The sequence below is a fragment of the Oryctolagus cuniculus genome, chromosome 5 (assembly GCF_051225735.1).
Source record: "Oryctolagus cuniculus isolate XC-2025 breed Fujian yellow rabbit chromosome 5, ASM5122573v1, whole genome shotgun sequence".
In the NCBI taxonomy this organism is placed as follows: domain Eukaryota; kingdom Metazoa; phylum Chordata; class Mammalia; order Lagomorpha; family Leporidae; genus Oryctolagus; species Oryctolagus cuniculus.
The window spans coordinates 124,609,490-124,626,126 of record NC_142871.1 but is presented as its reverse complement, the minus strand read 5'-3'; the positions used below and the strand labels follow the sequence as shown (position 1 = coordinate 124,626,126).

Sequence of the window (16,637 nt, the reverse complement as noted above, 5' to 3'; positions counted from 1 at the left end):
TATGAAATTGCTTTCCTGTGCTATAAGGAATGAATCTTTTTCCACTTGAAGATCATTTACCATTCCTCTGAACAATGAATTACGATATGGTGTATGACAAGGAAGTGTGTCATTATCAGATACATAGCATGGCCATCACTCAAAGTTGGAAATGTTGCCAGTCTATACCATCTCAGCCTTGAGAGTTTTAAAATACAGAAATTCATAATGATTAAATATGCTTTAGCTCTTTGAAAGAAAGTTTATGTCAGACACTTACAATAGTATACTTTTATTCAAATTGAAAACTCAGGTACCTGTTCCTTAAAATTGGATTGGATGAAAGTCTTCTCTGTATTTCTTGATGTCAGCAAATATCGGATAAATATCCAAGTGTATTTAATTATTTCGATTCAAGGAAATATGTCCTATTTGTACAGTCTTTAAATAAATTGTGTCTGAATTGAACAAATAAATAAGATATAGCTGAAATTTAATCGCTTTGACTCTAGAAAAACTGAGAAGCTTGCTATGTCAGATACCATAACTGTAAAGCAAACTGTATATTTCTCTGGACTTTAAACTTGTTCCTGTGCAGCTTATTTTTGTTGAATCAAATAAACAAGAGGATTTTTCCATGGCGGGAGGAAAGAGGAGTCATCTTAGGAAAAACTCATGCCTTGTCATAGATTCTTTTTGTAAGAGTTCAACTTTGACTGTTCAAATATATTGTTTTTGAAAATTACGCTTTTCATTATCAAAGAGTGGTAGATGACACTGGAGTAACTAAATCTACTCCAAATGTATGAGCTCCAGTTCAGGTGTCTTAATGGAAATAGACCTGTGTTACCAAGAATTTTTTTAAAGAAAGAATTCATTTTTGAGTATATCTTGTACTACTCTTTTCATAATAGTTTTGTCATGTAATTCTCATATTCCTGCATTTCAGCTATTAACTCTTTTCCCTTTACAGATAAGGAAACAGACTCAGAGAAACTTGACTGAGCCATTAAGCCAAGATCACCTAGAAAGTACGAGTCTCATTACTCCTGAGATTAGTAGTGAGGCCTAATTTTGAACATTTAGAAGTACAAGCAAATTTTAATAGACCAAGCTGCCCTGTGAATAGCTTGGTCTATTAGAATTCTAAAAATTCACATAAAAATTTAAAAATTAGCACAAGAACATATTTTAAGAGAAAATTGCTTATGATTTTGTTTGATTTTCTCCCAAGTAGAAGCAAAACTCTGAAATAGTGTGTGCCTCTTTGCCTTGGAAATATACATTAAATTTACCTTTTGTTCCTAGGTAGACTAGTCTGTTAGTCAGTTTACTGGACCTTAAATCTGTACCTTCAAGAAACTCTATAGAGATACATCAAAACATATTGTCATTGTTCAGCAATACTTCTACCCAGTTGACTGCCCACTACTTTTATTTGTGCCTGTAGGTAACACTAGGCCACATTCCAAACACGTGACATTTTAAAGACAGACTCCAGTAGGATTAAAAACATTTCCCTGTTCTCCTGTTTTGGGTCATTTTCTTACTGTTAGAAAATCATATGTATAACATTGAAACTGGATAGTGATGAAGCTTTGCAATTTTAAATGGTAGTTGACCTTGAAATTAACTTTTATCTTTTCCCTAAAGGTTATTTTCTGGTTTAAATTAGCATGGGAACAATATAACCTGCTCCCTTCCTTTCTGTTCATCTTAGGAGCTGCCCCCTCCAATCTTTTCCTTTCTCTACTGGATGTATAGCAGTAGGAGCACAGTCTGTATGTTCTTTAAGCAAGTTAATTGTTTAAAAAGATTTATATCATTATGTATATTATATATAAATAATATATGTTTGATGGAGGAAGTTCGGAGAACACAGAACATAAATAAGACATAATTCCACTGGTAAAAATAACCAAGGCAGATTGTTTTCTAAGTGACCATTAGACTTGCCAAATGCAAATATTTATATGAGAGAGAGACGGTCCTTATTCATGATCCATTTTGCTGCTTGGTGCTATTCAGGGAGTGAAAGGGTGAGGTTGTGGGAAGCAAATGTTATTTTTTATATATTTTCATATTTTTCTGCTTTGTCCTGAGTTTTGGGTTGCATGTTTCTAAGACTGCAGTGGCTGGTCCAGTAAAGGTTTTTTTCCTTCTTGTTTTTCTCAGACCCCAGGCAGGCACAGTCTTCCCCGCCGTGGTCCTATGACCAGTCTTACCCCTCTTACCTGAGCCAGATGACGTCCCCGTCCATTCACTCCACCACCCCGCTGTCTTCCACACGAGGCACTGGGCTTCCTGCCATCACCGACGTGCCCAGGCGCATTTCAGGTAAAGATGATGCCTGAACTAAACACCTACCCCTGTGCAGGGGTCCAGGGAAGTGGGATGGGCCAAGCTTTGTCTGATCTACACTCACAGCAATTCTATTAGAGGCATGTGGGCAAGGGTAAGGCAGTGGGTAAACTGGGTCTTCTGAATTATGGGGTTATCAAACACTCAAGTGTTTTAAAGTCAGGGGACTGAAAATCCACTAGAGGTGGCATATTTTTCTTAAGATGACATTTAATGCCACCCAGTTGAATTGTATCCCATTTGGTGCCCATTACCTCTTGACTAGGACCTTCTCCTGAGGGTCTTAGCCAGGCCTCCTTCTGCTTGTGTTCCTCTCTTTTCCTAACATCTGCCTGTGAGCCGGATTACTGCTTGGGTGGCACAGTCCTCCATTCCTAAAGGCTCATGAATCCCAGGAGTCCAAGTTAGTCAGTTCCCGAAGATAGCACCTGCCAACTTAGGGTCCTTGTCAGAAACTAGTCACTCAAAGTGCAGTGAGGCCTGGGAGAGTCTTGAGAGACAATTCAGAGCTGGCCTCTGAGCAGCCAGCCCAACAACAGGGCAGCCTCTCTATGAGGCATACAGCACCCTGCCGTCACTCTCAGTGTGGCAGTCCGGTGCCTGCAGATTATGCCATAGGCACCACAAAAGTCTGTGGCTTATGGGGGCCGTGGCAGTGCTAAATGACCTGACTGCCTCCCTCTCTCTCCTGGAGAATTCATCCTAGAGAGCCAGAAAGTGTCCATGACAGAAAAGTTAAAGACCCTTGGCCAAAGGTATGAGTCTTGCAAATAAGGAAGAAAAGCCCTCAGCATGCTCTGCTATAGGAACTACAACACTGGCCCCCAAAACAAAACAAACAAAAAAAGGCACACACCCCACTGCATTCCATGTTGCCAGACACTCTTCTCTGGGTTCGGGCCCCAAGTACCTGTGTGACTCCTGGCCAGGTTAATGCCTTTCTTTCTTTCTCTTTGTGTTCCTGTCTCTGTTTCTCTCCCTTCTCTCATTTTCTGCAAAGCTCGAAGCCGTTACTCACTCCGCTGAGTTGCATCACTGACAAGCTGAAGCTCCACCAGCAGGCTTGCAGGTTTTCGTTAGTTCAGACTCCTTTATTTCTTTCAACTTGGGAGGAGGGAAAGCTTTGTTTCTCAAGCAAATAGCAGGAAAGGGCTCTCTGGTCCTAGTGCCTTCACATACTCTGCTGCAGATGGACTCTCGTGGGGGTGAGTAGGGAAAGAAGAGGGGTGGAGGGAGAACTGTAAGATTCCTTGGGAAACCATGTTACCACTTTTCGTTATGACTGCTATTACTATTTTTATGAATCACATGGTATTTATTGTCACGTTGTGCAGAGTATAGAATTTTATTTACTCCCCTTTGGCTGGACTCACCATCTCCTTTAGGCAAACATCAGTTAAAGACATAGGAAAGCAGGACTAAGGCCCAGGGAGGAAACCAAGGGCTGATGCGAGGTTGAAGGCACAGTGTTTCAGGGCATGGAGTTAGTTCTAGTCATTCCTTCTGTATTTCACACTGAAAATCCATTTTGTTTTACACAGGGCTGGAATGACACTTTGATAGAACAAACTGTGGCTTGTACACACTTGCTTCTGTTGAGGATCCCCTGGGGTTCCCATCTGCGCAACCCTCTGTGAATAAGATTGAGGGGTTGGGGGAGTGGGGAAGCACCAAGCCTCAGGAAGCCATTGTAGCTTTAGACTCTTGTCTACAGAACTTTCTCACTGAGGCTTATTCATGTAATAATTCACTGGGAAACCACGGAAAAAATGCTGTATGAATGGGTACTCATTATTTATCATTTACATGTCTAGTATAGAGCACCCAGATTATTTTGAATCAGTTTACTGAGGAATACTGTAAACATTTCATTAAAACAACACAGTCTTTCGATTCTGCAGAAGAGGAGGTGGGAGCAGAAACTGGTTATTTATCCAGTCATATGTTGATCTTAGCTGAAGGTAGTAATGAGCCTCTGCTTTAAACTGGTTTACAGCTGAGTCTAGTCTGGTTTTTTCCTCCTGCTCCAAGCATCTCTGTGAGTTGTTGCTGGTAAAGTAGCAAGGTGCCAGGGTGGGAGGTTTCATATAAACATTAAAGGGAACAGAAAATCCCTCTTGTCAGCATGTAGGGAAACAGGAAGAAACAACTAGATGTGGGCTGTCAGGGAACTGGAGGAGCCCTGATTTACCTGGCCTTGCTGTGGGCTGTGGGGCTGTACTTCAGACCGTGTCGTTTGCAGTGAGCACCTTTTTCACTTCCCTGGGCACGTGCTCCTGAGAACCTCCTCGGACAGGCTGCTGTCTCATGTGTTCCCATGTGCCAAAGGCACATTTCTATCTTGTTATCCCTTTCCTATGGACGGCTGTCCCTAAAGTCCATGCCATAGAGGCTCCTACAAGTGAGACTCAATAATGAACAGTTTTGGTTTTTTTTCTGTCTTACTGCTTTTGTGAATAAAATCCTTTGGATCAAGTCCATCCCTGTGCATCTAGTCTTCACCGTGTTCTGTGCCAAATCAAACTGTTCCCCTGTCACATGCACAGCTAAATTATTAACCCCTAACCTCATCCCCAGGCAGTTCCATGGTCACTTTTAGAGATGATTCTTGGAACAGTTCTCATCCTTTTCTCTAGAGGAATGCACAAAATAATCTTGTATGATTTGGGGTGAGAAAGAATAAAATTCATTACTTATATTTAAGATTGGAGGTTCCAGGTTTGAATCCCTGCTCCTATATATATGTGGCAAGCTTCTTAATTCTCTGAAACTTAGTTATTATTATTAGGAAAAGCAGGGATATAATACCTATCTCTTAGGGTTATTGCAAGGGTATAAAGTGCTTACAACAGACCTGACACAGTTTGTGCCAAATAGATTGTAGTTGATATTATGAAGCTAAAATTATTTTATAAAAATGAAATATCCATTTATAATTTGTAGGCAAACTTTGGTTTAAATGGATCAAATATATAAAAATCTAAACTCTTGAATGGGATTTTAACAAAATAAATTACAACAGAACATATTTAAAATAAAAAACCCTTTGAATACTTAAATATTTAGATGAGTTAATACTCATGGTATTCACAAAGTACTTAACATAATACCTAGTACATGTAAGTACTCAAATGATTGCCTTTATTATTACTGTTGTATAGACTTAAAGTAAATAGAGTTAAAAGCAATAGGGAGCCAATCACAGAAAAGTCAGTTAAGCATTAAGAAAAAAATAGCTGTTCAGTTATGTCAGAAAACAGAAAATGTTGAGTTATGCTTACATTAACTGGGGATGATAATATACTTACATTAACAGGGGATCATAGGAATAAAAGCAACTTGAAAGATCCCTTAGAAGAACCATTCCTAAAAAAACTACATTTCATCCTTAAAGAGCATTTCAGAGAAAAACCATGATTCAGGGGATCCATTTCCACATCTTTCTTTACTAGTACCTTTTTCTTATTTAATTTTCATTTATTTGAAAGAGAGAGAGAGAGAGAGAGAGAGAGAGTGTTCTCCCATCCACTGGTTCACTTCCAAACAGCTGTGGCTGGGCCAGGCCAAAGCCAGGAACCCAGAACTCATTCTGGGTTTCCCATGTAGGGTGGGGGACCAAGTACTTGAACCATCCTCTGTTGCCTCACAGGGTGTTCATTAGCAGGAAGCTGGACTTGGAAGCAAAGCTGTGATTGGAACTTAGATATTCCAGTATAGGGTGCTAGTGTCCCAAGTGGCATCATCATTGTTGCTCCAGATACATGCCCCAGTTAGTATCCTTCTGAGTAATTTTAAGTGTAACTATAATTCCAGACTTAATGAATTATAATAATGACAATGATATTGAATAGCACATTCCAGGGGCTGGTGCTGTGGCTCACTTGGTTGAATAGCATATTCCTGTTATCTCCCTCAGACCCTTTTTGGATAGAAGTTATCATTAAAATAAGATAAAATAAAATGACCAAGTTGTGTCACCTCTGATTCCCTGTATTTCTATAGAGAAAGATATAATACTAAATGTCTTAAAGGTCAGTGGTGCAATATTTCAGGAAATATTTCCTCAACCTTGAGCAGTCTTAAATATTTTAGCAATAGCAGTGATAAGGTTATAACTGAGTTATTCACAAGTGTTGACTAATAGGACCTACACTTTTATGAAGAGTTGGGATTGTGTTGAGTTGCATAGAATAATCGAGCACTACTTATCAGAGAACAGATTATTGGCAGTATAGAGCAGAAGCAGCAAAAGATGTAGTCTTCCTTTCCCATGGTACTTACTATGTGTATGACTTTATCATATAATATCTGCCTGAGTGATTTATACATTACCCATCTCATCTTACATAGTCCTAAAAGAATATTCTCTATGCAGTGGTAGTCAGAAAGTTCATTCCCATTGATAAGAGAAAGGTATAGTAAGGTAAAGGCTAGCTTGCTTTATACAACGTGAACTGTTGTATTTCTTTATAGCTGTAATAACAACACCCCAGCATTTTTGATGTCCAGTGCACTTGTGAGATTTGACACAAAGATTATAGTTACTGTCTGGAGGTCATTACAAAATAATGTGTAGATAAATAGTTGCTGACTTTCAAAACACATTTTACATAGTTATCCTGCTTTGAAAAGAACCACAGCTGCTTATTATTCCTGATTCTTTGGCTTGTGGCTCCCCCTCCTTGGAGAACTTACATACATTTTCACCACAAATTACTCCTCCCCCCTCCCACTGACCTGGGTGAAGTGGCTTAGACTGACCTAGGTCTGTGCTACTGTTTGGCATACCTGAAGTTGAAAGAGATTTACACAGCCAGTTTTCTGTTATTGTGGTCATTGTGCCCAGGGGCCTCTCTGCGGCTCTCTGGAGGTCTCTTGGAGATTTAGGATATATCAACCATAGAGTAACTTAAGATATGTGTGTGTGCGTGTGTGTGTGTGTGTGTGTGTGTGTTTGTGTATACACGTACATATAACTACATGTACGGGGAGGCTCCTAGGTATTTTTTTGCCTCAGTCACTTTGACGAGGCTACTACAGGTTTTCTGGATAATTTTTCTCTGCATCTGTGGCATTTCTTTTACCCAGGACAGAGTTAAGAACTGTAGTCTTTCAGAAGGCTTTTTATTTTCCTATTTAAGAAAATAGTTTTGAATCCCTTCTTTCGAAATAATTATCTATCAAAAATTCCATTTAAAAATTGAACAGCATAAGACTATTGAAGATGTCTCTTTTTTAAAAATATTTACTTATTTATTTGAAAGGCAGAGTTACAGAGAGGCAGAGGCAGAGACAGAGAGATCTTCCATCCGCTGGTTCATTCCCCAAATAGCTGCAATAGCCGGAGCTGGGCTGATCCAAAGCCAGGAGCTTCTTCTGGGTCTCCCACATGGGTGCAGGGGCCAAAGACTTGGGCCATCCTCCACTGGTTTCCCAGGCCATAGCAGAGAGCTGGATCAGAAATGGAGCAACCGGGACTCCAACCCCTGCCCATATGGGAATCCGGCACTGCAGGCGGCAGCTTTACCCACTATGCCACAGTGCCGGCCCCGATGTTTCTGTTTTTATGAGTGTCAGTTGCTGAACTATCATAGTTCCAAAAGTCAGTAGACTAGGCACTAGTCTAACAAATAAATTTACTAAAAATTATGTTATCACTGCCACAAAATCTGGAAATTGTCCGTGGAAAACCCCAGTTGACCACTCAGGGTCTGCCAGGAGGATAATTTCATGTAATTTCAAAGCCAGTGGCGTTTGATGCCATTTATTTAAAATTGCCCCTTAGAACCATGTCTCTGTCAAGTTTTGAAACCAGGAGCTTCAGTAATGTGTCAAGTATACGTGAACATTCACTTCAGCAGAGCAGCTCTTAACTCACAGGAGGGAGCAGCGCCTTCAGAAAGGTTAAAAAGAAAACTCCAGCAATCAATACTAATAAACCAGAAAGCTAAAACAACTATAGTAAAACACTAGAGCATCTACTTTTTAAACTGCAGAACCATTCCTTTATTAAGAGCCACCTGTTTGGTGAACATGCCTCGCCACAGCAGCCACGGGCAAGTAATTAAGTTTAATAGGAGCCACTCTTATTTTGAAGAAGTTCTCTGTTTAAAGCCACAGAGGGGGAAGTTATTAAACTTAATGGACCCTCAACAAAAGCAAAGCCCTGTGTTAACAGCTGAATGCTCAGTATTCTTCTCTATTTTATCAACTATGATCAATTAGATTATTTTTGCATTCTATATGTCTTAATTCATCTTTCTTTCCCCTAAAAATAGGCACCTTCTGACATGAGCAAGGGGTGTTTTAATGTTACAAGGACCTCAGTTTACTGTAACCTTTGATTTACTGGTGCTGAGGACCTAAGAAGTGGTTCCATTCCTACTAAATCAATTGGAGATGGTTGGCCCTCATTGCAAAGCTGACGAAGCCTGGCCGTATGACTAATGACAGTTATTTGTAGCTAGACTCAGGTACCAAAACTCAGAGTGAAGCCTGTGGACATGGTTTGACGGATTTTATACATGGTTCTTGTCAGTTGTTTTTGTGGGGATTTATTTCTGACACATGCACAGCCACCCACACATAGGGAAAAGATTTAGTAATGAAAGGAATCATGCTTCTGCAGGGATGGCAAACACATGGTTATAAATTTTATTGACAGATTTGCTGCAGTCGCCTTTTTGTAGAAGAAAACTTGGGAGTGTGAATCTCATGCGACCAAAAAATATTAATTTTCTAACAGCAGTGGCTTCTGTGCTGCTCTGGGATCCGAGAAGAGGGGGGATGCGATTTAATTCAGGAAGCCTGAGTTTTAGTTTGAATGTCACTGGAGAGTCTACGTGTTATTTTCAGATATGGCAGTTATTTATTGTGCCTCAGTAGTACCATGTCAGTGACTTACTTGAAGTTGCTTATTCTTATGTCTCAGAGGTTCTGCTTGGAGTCAGATGATATATGTCTAGTGATTGGTTTTTCTTAGAACTATCAATGAAGAAAGTTTGCCTTGTCAGATAAATGGTAGTGGAAAATATAAGTTGTGTCACTAGCTTCAAATATGCTATTACATTTATGTTTTTAAATTAACACTTTTTATAGTAGTTTTTTAGGCTCACAGAAAAATTGAGCAGAAAGTAAAGGTTACTATATCTTCCCCCTACTACCTCCCACTCTCTTCTGTTATTTATATCTTGCATTTGTGTGATCTGTTTGCTACAAATGATGGACCAATACTGATGTATTGTTATTAAGTAAAGACATACTTTACATTAGGGTTCACTCTTTGTGTTGTGCAGTTCTGTGGGTTTTGCAAATACACAATGTTGTGTATCCCTGCTGCAGAATCAATAGGGAATAGTTTCCTGCCCTAAAAATCTCATTATCACCTATTCATCTCTCTTCCCATCCCCAGTACCACTGACTTTCTTTCTTTCTATTTTTTAAAGATTTTTTTATTTATTTGAAAGAGAGATAGAAACAGAAAGATAGATAGAGATCTTCCATCTGCTGGTTCACTCCCCAGATGGCCGGAATGGCCAGGCAAGAGCCAGGAGCCAGGAACTTCATCTGGGTCTCCCACGTGAGTGCAGGGGCCCAGTACTTGAGCCATCTTTCACTGCTTTTCCCCAAGTGTATTAGCAGGGAGCTGGATTGCAAGTGGAACAGCCAGGACATGAACCAGTACCCATTTGAGATGCCAATGTTGCAGGCAGCAGCTTTACCTGCTACGCCACAGCGCTGGGCCCACCACTGACTTTCTTATTATCTTTATGGTTCTGCCTTTTCTAATTAGCAATGTCTTAAGTTTCCTTAAGACAAAATATGCACTGGCATATTTTTAATTTTTAAAATTTAATTTTTAATTAAAAAATTCCTCGTAAATAAGTTCTTAAATGTTTACCTTTAGGTGGTCATTGGCATCAATTCCAATACAGAACAAATCAAGTTAAAAAAATAATACAGCTGTGTGATTGCTGCCTCTCAACTCTCCTAGGTAAAGAATGTTCCTTTTCTCCTTAGAGATGCCTGGCTGGTGTTCCTTGAGTCTGCCTTGCTGTTTCCCACTTCCATGCCAGCTCACTTCTCCACAGCAAGAGCAGGGCCCTGTTGCTGTCCCTGGGGTAACCCTTTCCCCACCATCCCTTCTCCTGTCTGTCCTCACTGCATGTTACCTCTGCACTTGGGATGCCCTGAATGTGTGCACATCTTCCTCCCGTATAACTGATCACGTGCCATTCCCCTTTTGTGGAAGGCGAGCTTCTCAAGGACAGCAACTATGGCTTACATATTCTTGAGTCTTAACAACCTAGCCCTGTTTTGGCCCATAGTAGGTGCTTAGTCATGTCTAAAACAAGTATTCTTGGGAATGAAGTTGGAAAAAAAAAAAAAAAAAGAAAAGAAAGAGGAAGAAGAGGAAGATAGGCATGTAGAAAAGGAAGACAAAGGTTTCGTTTACCTGGAACAACAAAGAAAGGGCACAACAAAAGACGCTTCTATTGCGGATAAGGACAGGAAATAGCACAGTAAAAGTGTGTATGTGCAGTATATATTTTTATCTCCAAGTCTTCTTGCAATGTGTTTCATATTTGGAACACATTATCAAGACTGCATCTGTTTCCATAACTTGCTGCTAACAGTTAGTAATAATGCCAAAACACACTTTAGGTCCAGCTTGAAACCAAATGATCAAATAGAATTTTTGATTTCTAATTTAGAGTCTGACATTAATTATAGCCATCATGTAATAAAGTGTCAAAGTCTTTTCTGAGAAAATACTAAATGAAAATTAGTTTAGTTGTAAACTGAAGACAAAGCTATTCCTCTAAAAGATCTGGTTCTGACAGCTCTTATTTCTTACCCAGTCTTACTTTCTTTAGGCGAATTATCCTGTATCCCTCTTCCTTCCCCCTTTTCTGCATAATATGGTTTCACATCATCACATATCTCACTGTCCCAGTCAGTGGGTTCTGTGCACACCATGGATTTGGGCCATTTTCCACTGCTTTCTCAGGCCATAGCAGAGAGCTGGATTGGAAGTGGAGCAGCCGGGACTTGAACCAGTGACCATATGGGATGCCAGCACTGCAGGTGGCTTTACCCACTATGCTATAGTGCCGGCCCCAGTCAGTGTCCCTTTTTATGCCTGGCAGATTCTTTGGCTCTGTTAGTGCAGGCTGAAAGTGGCCTGCACTCTTCTGATGACTGTGGTACACTGCTTTCTCACATTTGCCCTTTTGTCAAGCAGCCTTTCTCCCTTTCTTTACCTCTATAGCTGTTTATTAGATCAAGCTGAGTTAGTTAGTCCTGGTAGGCATTATTTGATTCAGGTAATTGCTACTCACTAAGAAATTTTTAGATTTTAAAAATGTTATCCTATATATTAGTAGTCCCTTGCATTCCTTCTTATGTGGGATACCTTTCTTCTGTTCATTTTAATTATTTCAAGTCAGGTCAACAAATAAAATGTGTTTAAGGTAGACAAGGAGTAAAAAAGAAATAGAAGACATAGTCTGTGCCTTCAAGAGAGTTTCAGACTCATTTAGGAGACAAAATAAAGTGAAGATCATCATTGCCCTGTAATGCCAGCCATTGTAGATGTATAAATATGCAAAGAAGCTTCAGAATTTTAGTGAATGGAGATCTCTTTTGCCCTTCTGCACAGTTAGTTCACATCCATAACCAACTTGAAGTGATTTCTTTTAGGAATTTTCTTAAAAAAGTAAATTCCTATATAGTTCTGTTCATACTAGACTTTTACTCTGAATTGCTTCAATAGTTTTTAAAGTTTTCAACTTTAAAAATTTCAGACTTTTACTCTGAATTGCTTCAATAGTTTTTAAAGTTTTCAACTTTAAAAATTTCATATGATGCTGTGTGTGGCTTCAAAATGTTAAGATGTGACAAGAATGTATAAGATCTTGTCTTCTCTCAGCTAGATTGAAAGCCAGGCCTCTCATCCTAATCCTTTGCTATCTCTTCATAAGTCCTGTTAGATTGAAAGCTCCCAAAGGCCAAAAGCCTGACCCACTGGTCCTTTGCTGTCTCTCTGTAGTTCTTGTTTTAATGCTCTGCACGTGTGTGCTCATGGAATGTGCTTGTATTCAGCAGAAAAGTCCGCCCAGCAGTTAGTGGTGCACATGCTTGAGTCACTGCTGCTGCGACTGTTATTAAGAATTGGCTAATAGATTTAGAAGTGGGCTTACTTCGGAAACTAGCGACAATTGCCTTTATTTCATATTCCATAAACACAAGTATGGGTCCAGCCTATGACATATTATAGAATTTTCCTGTATCTCTAATAAAGTATAACAACAGTGTTAGCTCTATGCTTTAACATGTGTGTGCTGATGTGAATGTATTCACCTACTCACTACATTTAGAATGAATTTTCATGCAAGTATTCTTGACAGATTTATTATTTGTCACATTAATAAGTACCAGTCAAAATAATGCTTTTTTTTTCTTTCAGGAAAAATAGACCATTGAAATCTTATATCATAGCATTATTTTGTTATTTTACTTAGCATTGATTTCTCAGGAAGTATTGATTGGTCACTTCTTGTAGAAAAGGGATAGAGACTTCATGGTTAGCGTAAGTTCTTAGGTTTGCTGTTTTGTAGAGTTATGAGAGGAACCTTAGAAAAGAGGCAAACAAAAAGATTTTTTATAATTAAAGTTTTATAGGGTAAAATGCAAATGACAGCTCTTCAGTTTGAGTTGTTCAAAGCCATTGGTGAACAATACTTGATTTTGATTTTGAACAGTTCAAAGTCAACTTCAGTCTTCTTGTTTATTTTTCTGAAAAGCAGTCAGGGAGGCATGTATTCCAAATTGGGTCAGAATTAAGTAACTTAATCTCAGCAGATTTTGTACCCTATTTGACTATATTGTCTAAAGTATTTTTATGTGACCCAAGAAATTAAAGAATTTAAAATCCATGAAAGTCACGCAAATAAAACAAGACTTGGACAACATTGTTCCTGAGTATCTCAAAAGATTTATTTAAGCAAAAAGGTGTCATATCTTTCCCAGAGAGTCTGTGACCTTAAGTGACCACCTTGGAAATGCAGCCAAGCAGGCAGCCTGGGATCAGATCAATGTTTCTGTAACTAAAATTCATCTCTCTCCAACCAAAATGTTCATGGTCCAGCTCCCCATGGCAATCAGCAATAATGCTACAGTTATTGGAACAGTAATGACAAACATAATGATGGTTATAAACACACTTTGCCCTATTCCAAGGAGATGTGGCCACAGTAAATCCATACAGAATTAAGAAGAACCCTTTCTAAACAGAAAATATAACGGAAATAAAAATAGGCTTGGAAAAGTATAGTAATAGTTTGTGGTACTCATCGTTAAAGAAAACAAACCTGTAAGCTCCCACACTACACTTCAGGAAAATAGTGAGTTCTCAGCATGGCTTGCTCTCAAGTCAATAAAATAAACAGACATTACAAAAAAGGCACAGTGGAGAACTGACCTACGAGGTTCTAAAAGGGAAAAAGTTTGACCCCTTGGGCAGTTAACAGAAAAAGTTAAAGTTGTTCTCTGACCTTAAAATTTGGCAGGTGCCACAGGTACCCTCTCAAAGGTAAACAAAACCTCAACCTTTGTAATCCAGCAAATGGGTGAAGTGTTTGAATTTGGACATGCATCCCAAAGGATTGAACCCAACACTGACGAAAGAGCAGATGCTCAATAGAATTATGTTGCATTGATTTGGTTTCTCAGGAAAACATTTCTTCCATAGTCCAGGCATATGACATACTGATTAAACCTCCATAGCATTTTCAGCAGTATGTTGGAAACAGAACTTGCCTGGAATTGAGGATCTTTCTGTTGATTTTTGTATGTGCTTTTGAGTTCTTGAACAGATCACTTCCAATGGGTCTTAGTTTCCTTAGTGTGAACTGAGTTGGTTAGGTTGGATGTTCTCCAAGTTACATTATAAAGCTTTGTGTAGCTGTGATTCTAAATTAAGACCCCAAATGATAGGTTTTCTTACAGAAAAAAATGTATTAATCATCACATCATAAAGCTAAATACTACAGGGGCCGGCACTGTGGTGTAGGTTAAGCCTCTGTCTGCAGTCTGGCATCCGTATGAATGCCAGTTGGAGTCCCGGCTGCCCCACTTCAAATCCAGTTCCCTGTTAATGTGCCTGGGAAAGCAGCGGAAAATGGCTCAAGTGCTTGGGTCCCTGCACCTACGTGGTGGACCCGGACGAAGCTCCTGGCTCCTGGCTTTGGTCTGGCCCTGTCCCAGCTGTTGCAGCTATTTGGAGAGTGAACCATCTGATGGAAGATCTCTTTCTCTCTTCCTCTCTCTCACTCTTTCTCTCTCTCTCTCTCCCTCCCTCCCCCTTTTGATTTTAAATAAATAAACAAATCTAAATACTGCCATTAATAGTAACAACAAAGGCTAGTGTGATGTTTGCTTGAAAAAACTTAGGTAACAGGAACAAGTGCTGTCAATGTCAAGAAAAGCTTTGTTTTGTATTCTAATCGATTTTGATGTGAGTTAATGCCAAAAATCTGTGCGTGTAGACCTTCACACTTGACCTCAGCTTAGCTTCTGTTCAAGGTAAAGTCTCAAATACACGTGTGTTTGTCAGAGACCACAGATTTTGGATTTCTAGATTTAATTTAAAATTAAGGAATGTTATTGATATTTTGCATTCCCTTGCATAATTTCATGTAATCTTTGTTAGCTCTCTTGGCCTGCGAATGGCTATAATGAAGTGTAATTTATCTTACTGGAGAACTGAGGATCTTATAAGCTAGGGGTTACTAAAACACAAGAACAGGGTGAATTCTGTTAGTGATGGAATAAACGAAACTAGAGGACCAGGTTTTCTACATTAAATACATTAGCTATGGGCATGGAAAATGTAATTTGAATCTTAACAAAATTCCTTTTAGTGAAATATTTCTGTCATAGTGTTTTATGACTACAGGGTAAAATTATTTGTTAATACAAAATATTACCAATGTTAAATTCACTGAGCCCAGTTCTACCCATTGGAGATACACTGATGAACAAGACAGAAAAGCTCATGGAGTTTTTTTTCTGCTGGCGTGTGGCATAGTGTTGCAACACTCAGCCTTTGGAGCCAGATGCTCTGGGTGCAGCCATGTGATCTTGTGGTGGTAATTCAGCTCATTCATACCTTGGTTTCTTCAACATAAAATGGGCATGCAATAGCAGCAATAATACCTGCCTCAAAAGGCTGTTACAGGGACCAAAGCATACTTTATATATGTACCCTTTGAAGAGTGCCTGGCACTCAGTAAATGTTAGTTGTTTCTGTGGAAGTGTGGGCAGTTTAAAATAAGAAAATATTATCTAGGGATGTGTGCTACAAAAAAAGGTAAAGTAGGGTTACATGACGGAGTCAAGATTTCAGTGGAGATCAAAAGTGAAGATGAGGCGGAGGGGGGACACTCCAGGCAGGGAAAAATATAGTGTGAGGGCCCTTAGGTGGGAAGAATTTGGGGTGTTTGGAGAAGAATGCCCAGTGGCAGGAGTGTGTGGATGACATGAAATCAGAGGGGTAAGGCTGGGTCTGCATCATGCAGGACCTCTGATAGTCAAGATCAGAACGTTGGAGCTTCTGTTGGGTGCAGATCCATTGGCAGATTTTAAACAGAGTCATGTTGTTATCTGATTTCTGTTTCCAGAAGGTCACTCTGGATGTTGGATGGAAAATTCTAAGAGGGTGAGGAGGGAGGAAGCAAGGAGTATGCTTGGGAGGCTGTGGCAGTCCGCCTGGGTGAGAGGGTGGTGACTGGGGCTTGCCTAGAAGTGATGGAGAGCCAGGTACTCTGGTCTCAAGAGAAGGGTATTTTGCCTGTGTCATCACAATGATTAATCATATTTTCTCTGAATTGTTAACTTCTTTTAAAAATAGTAATACCACATCTTATGAAACTTTAGTTAATGTTCAGACACTATTCATACACACCAAAGTGAAGTGATCATTCAGGGATTACTTGATTTATTTTGCACATACAGAATGACTAGCATAGAAAATTCAGGCCAGAAATCCACTTTGAGGACCAAATTTTTTTGACAGGCAGAGTTAGACAGTGAGAGAGAGACAGAGAGAAAGGTCTTCCTTCCACTGGTTCACTCCCCAAATGGCTGCTACTGCCGGTGCGCTGCGCTGATCCGAAGCCAGGAGCCAGGTGCTTCCTCCTGGTCTCCCATGCAGGTGCAGGTCCCAGTCACTTGGGCCATCCTCCACTGCACTCCTGGACCACAGCAGAGAGCTGGACTGGAAGAGGGGCAACCAG

At 39.7% G+C, this 16,637-nt stretch overlaps 1 protein-coding gene across 11 annotated transcripts in view; it reads left to right on the top strand.

Moving 5' to 3' along the window:
* RUNX2 (RUNX family transcription factor 2) overlaps nt 1-16,637 on the top strand; it is a 359,432-nt gene that overhangs the window by 204,405 nt on the left and 138,390 nt on the right. For 8 of the 11 annotated variants that reach the window (XM_070074039.2, XM_070074031.2, XM_089333873.1 and 5 more), the window contains one exon: nt 2,155-2,316. The exons of 1 other annotated variant lie outside the window; for it this stretch is intronic. In XM_070074039.2, the coding sequence (XP_069930140.2) occupies nt 2,155-2,316 (162 nt within the window). Of the gene's footprint in view, nt 1-2,154; nt 2,317-3,340; nt 3,410-16,637 lie in introns of all 11 variants that reach the window. 2 more of the 11 variants (XM_089333877.1, XM_089333876.1) reach the window with 1 other exon arrangement.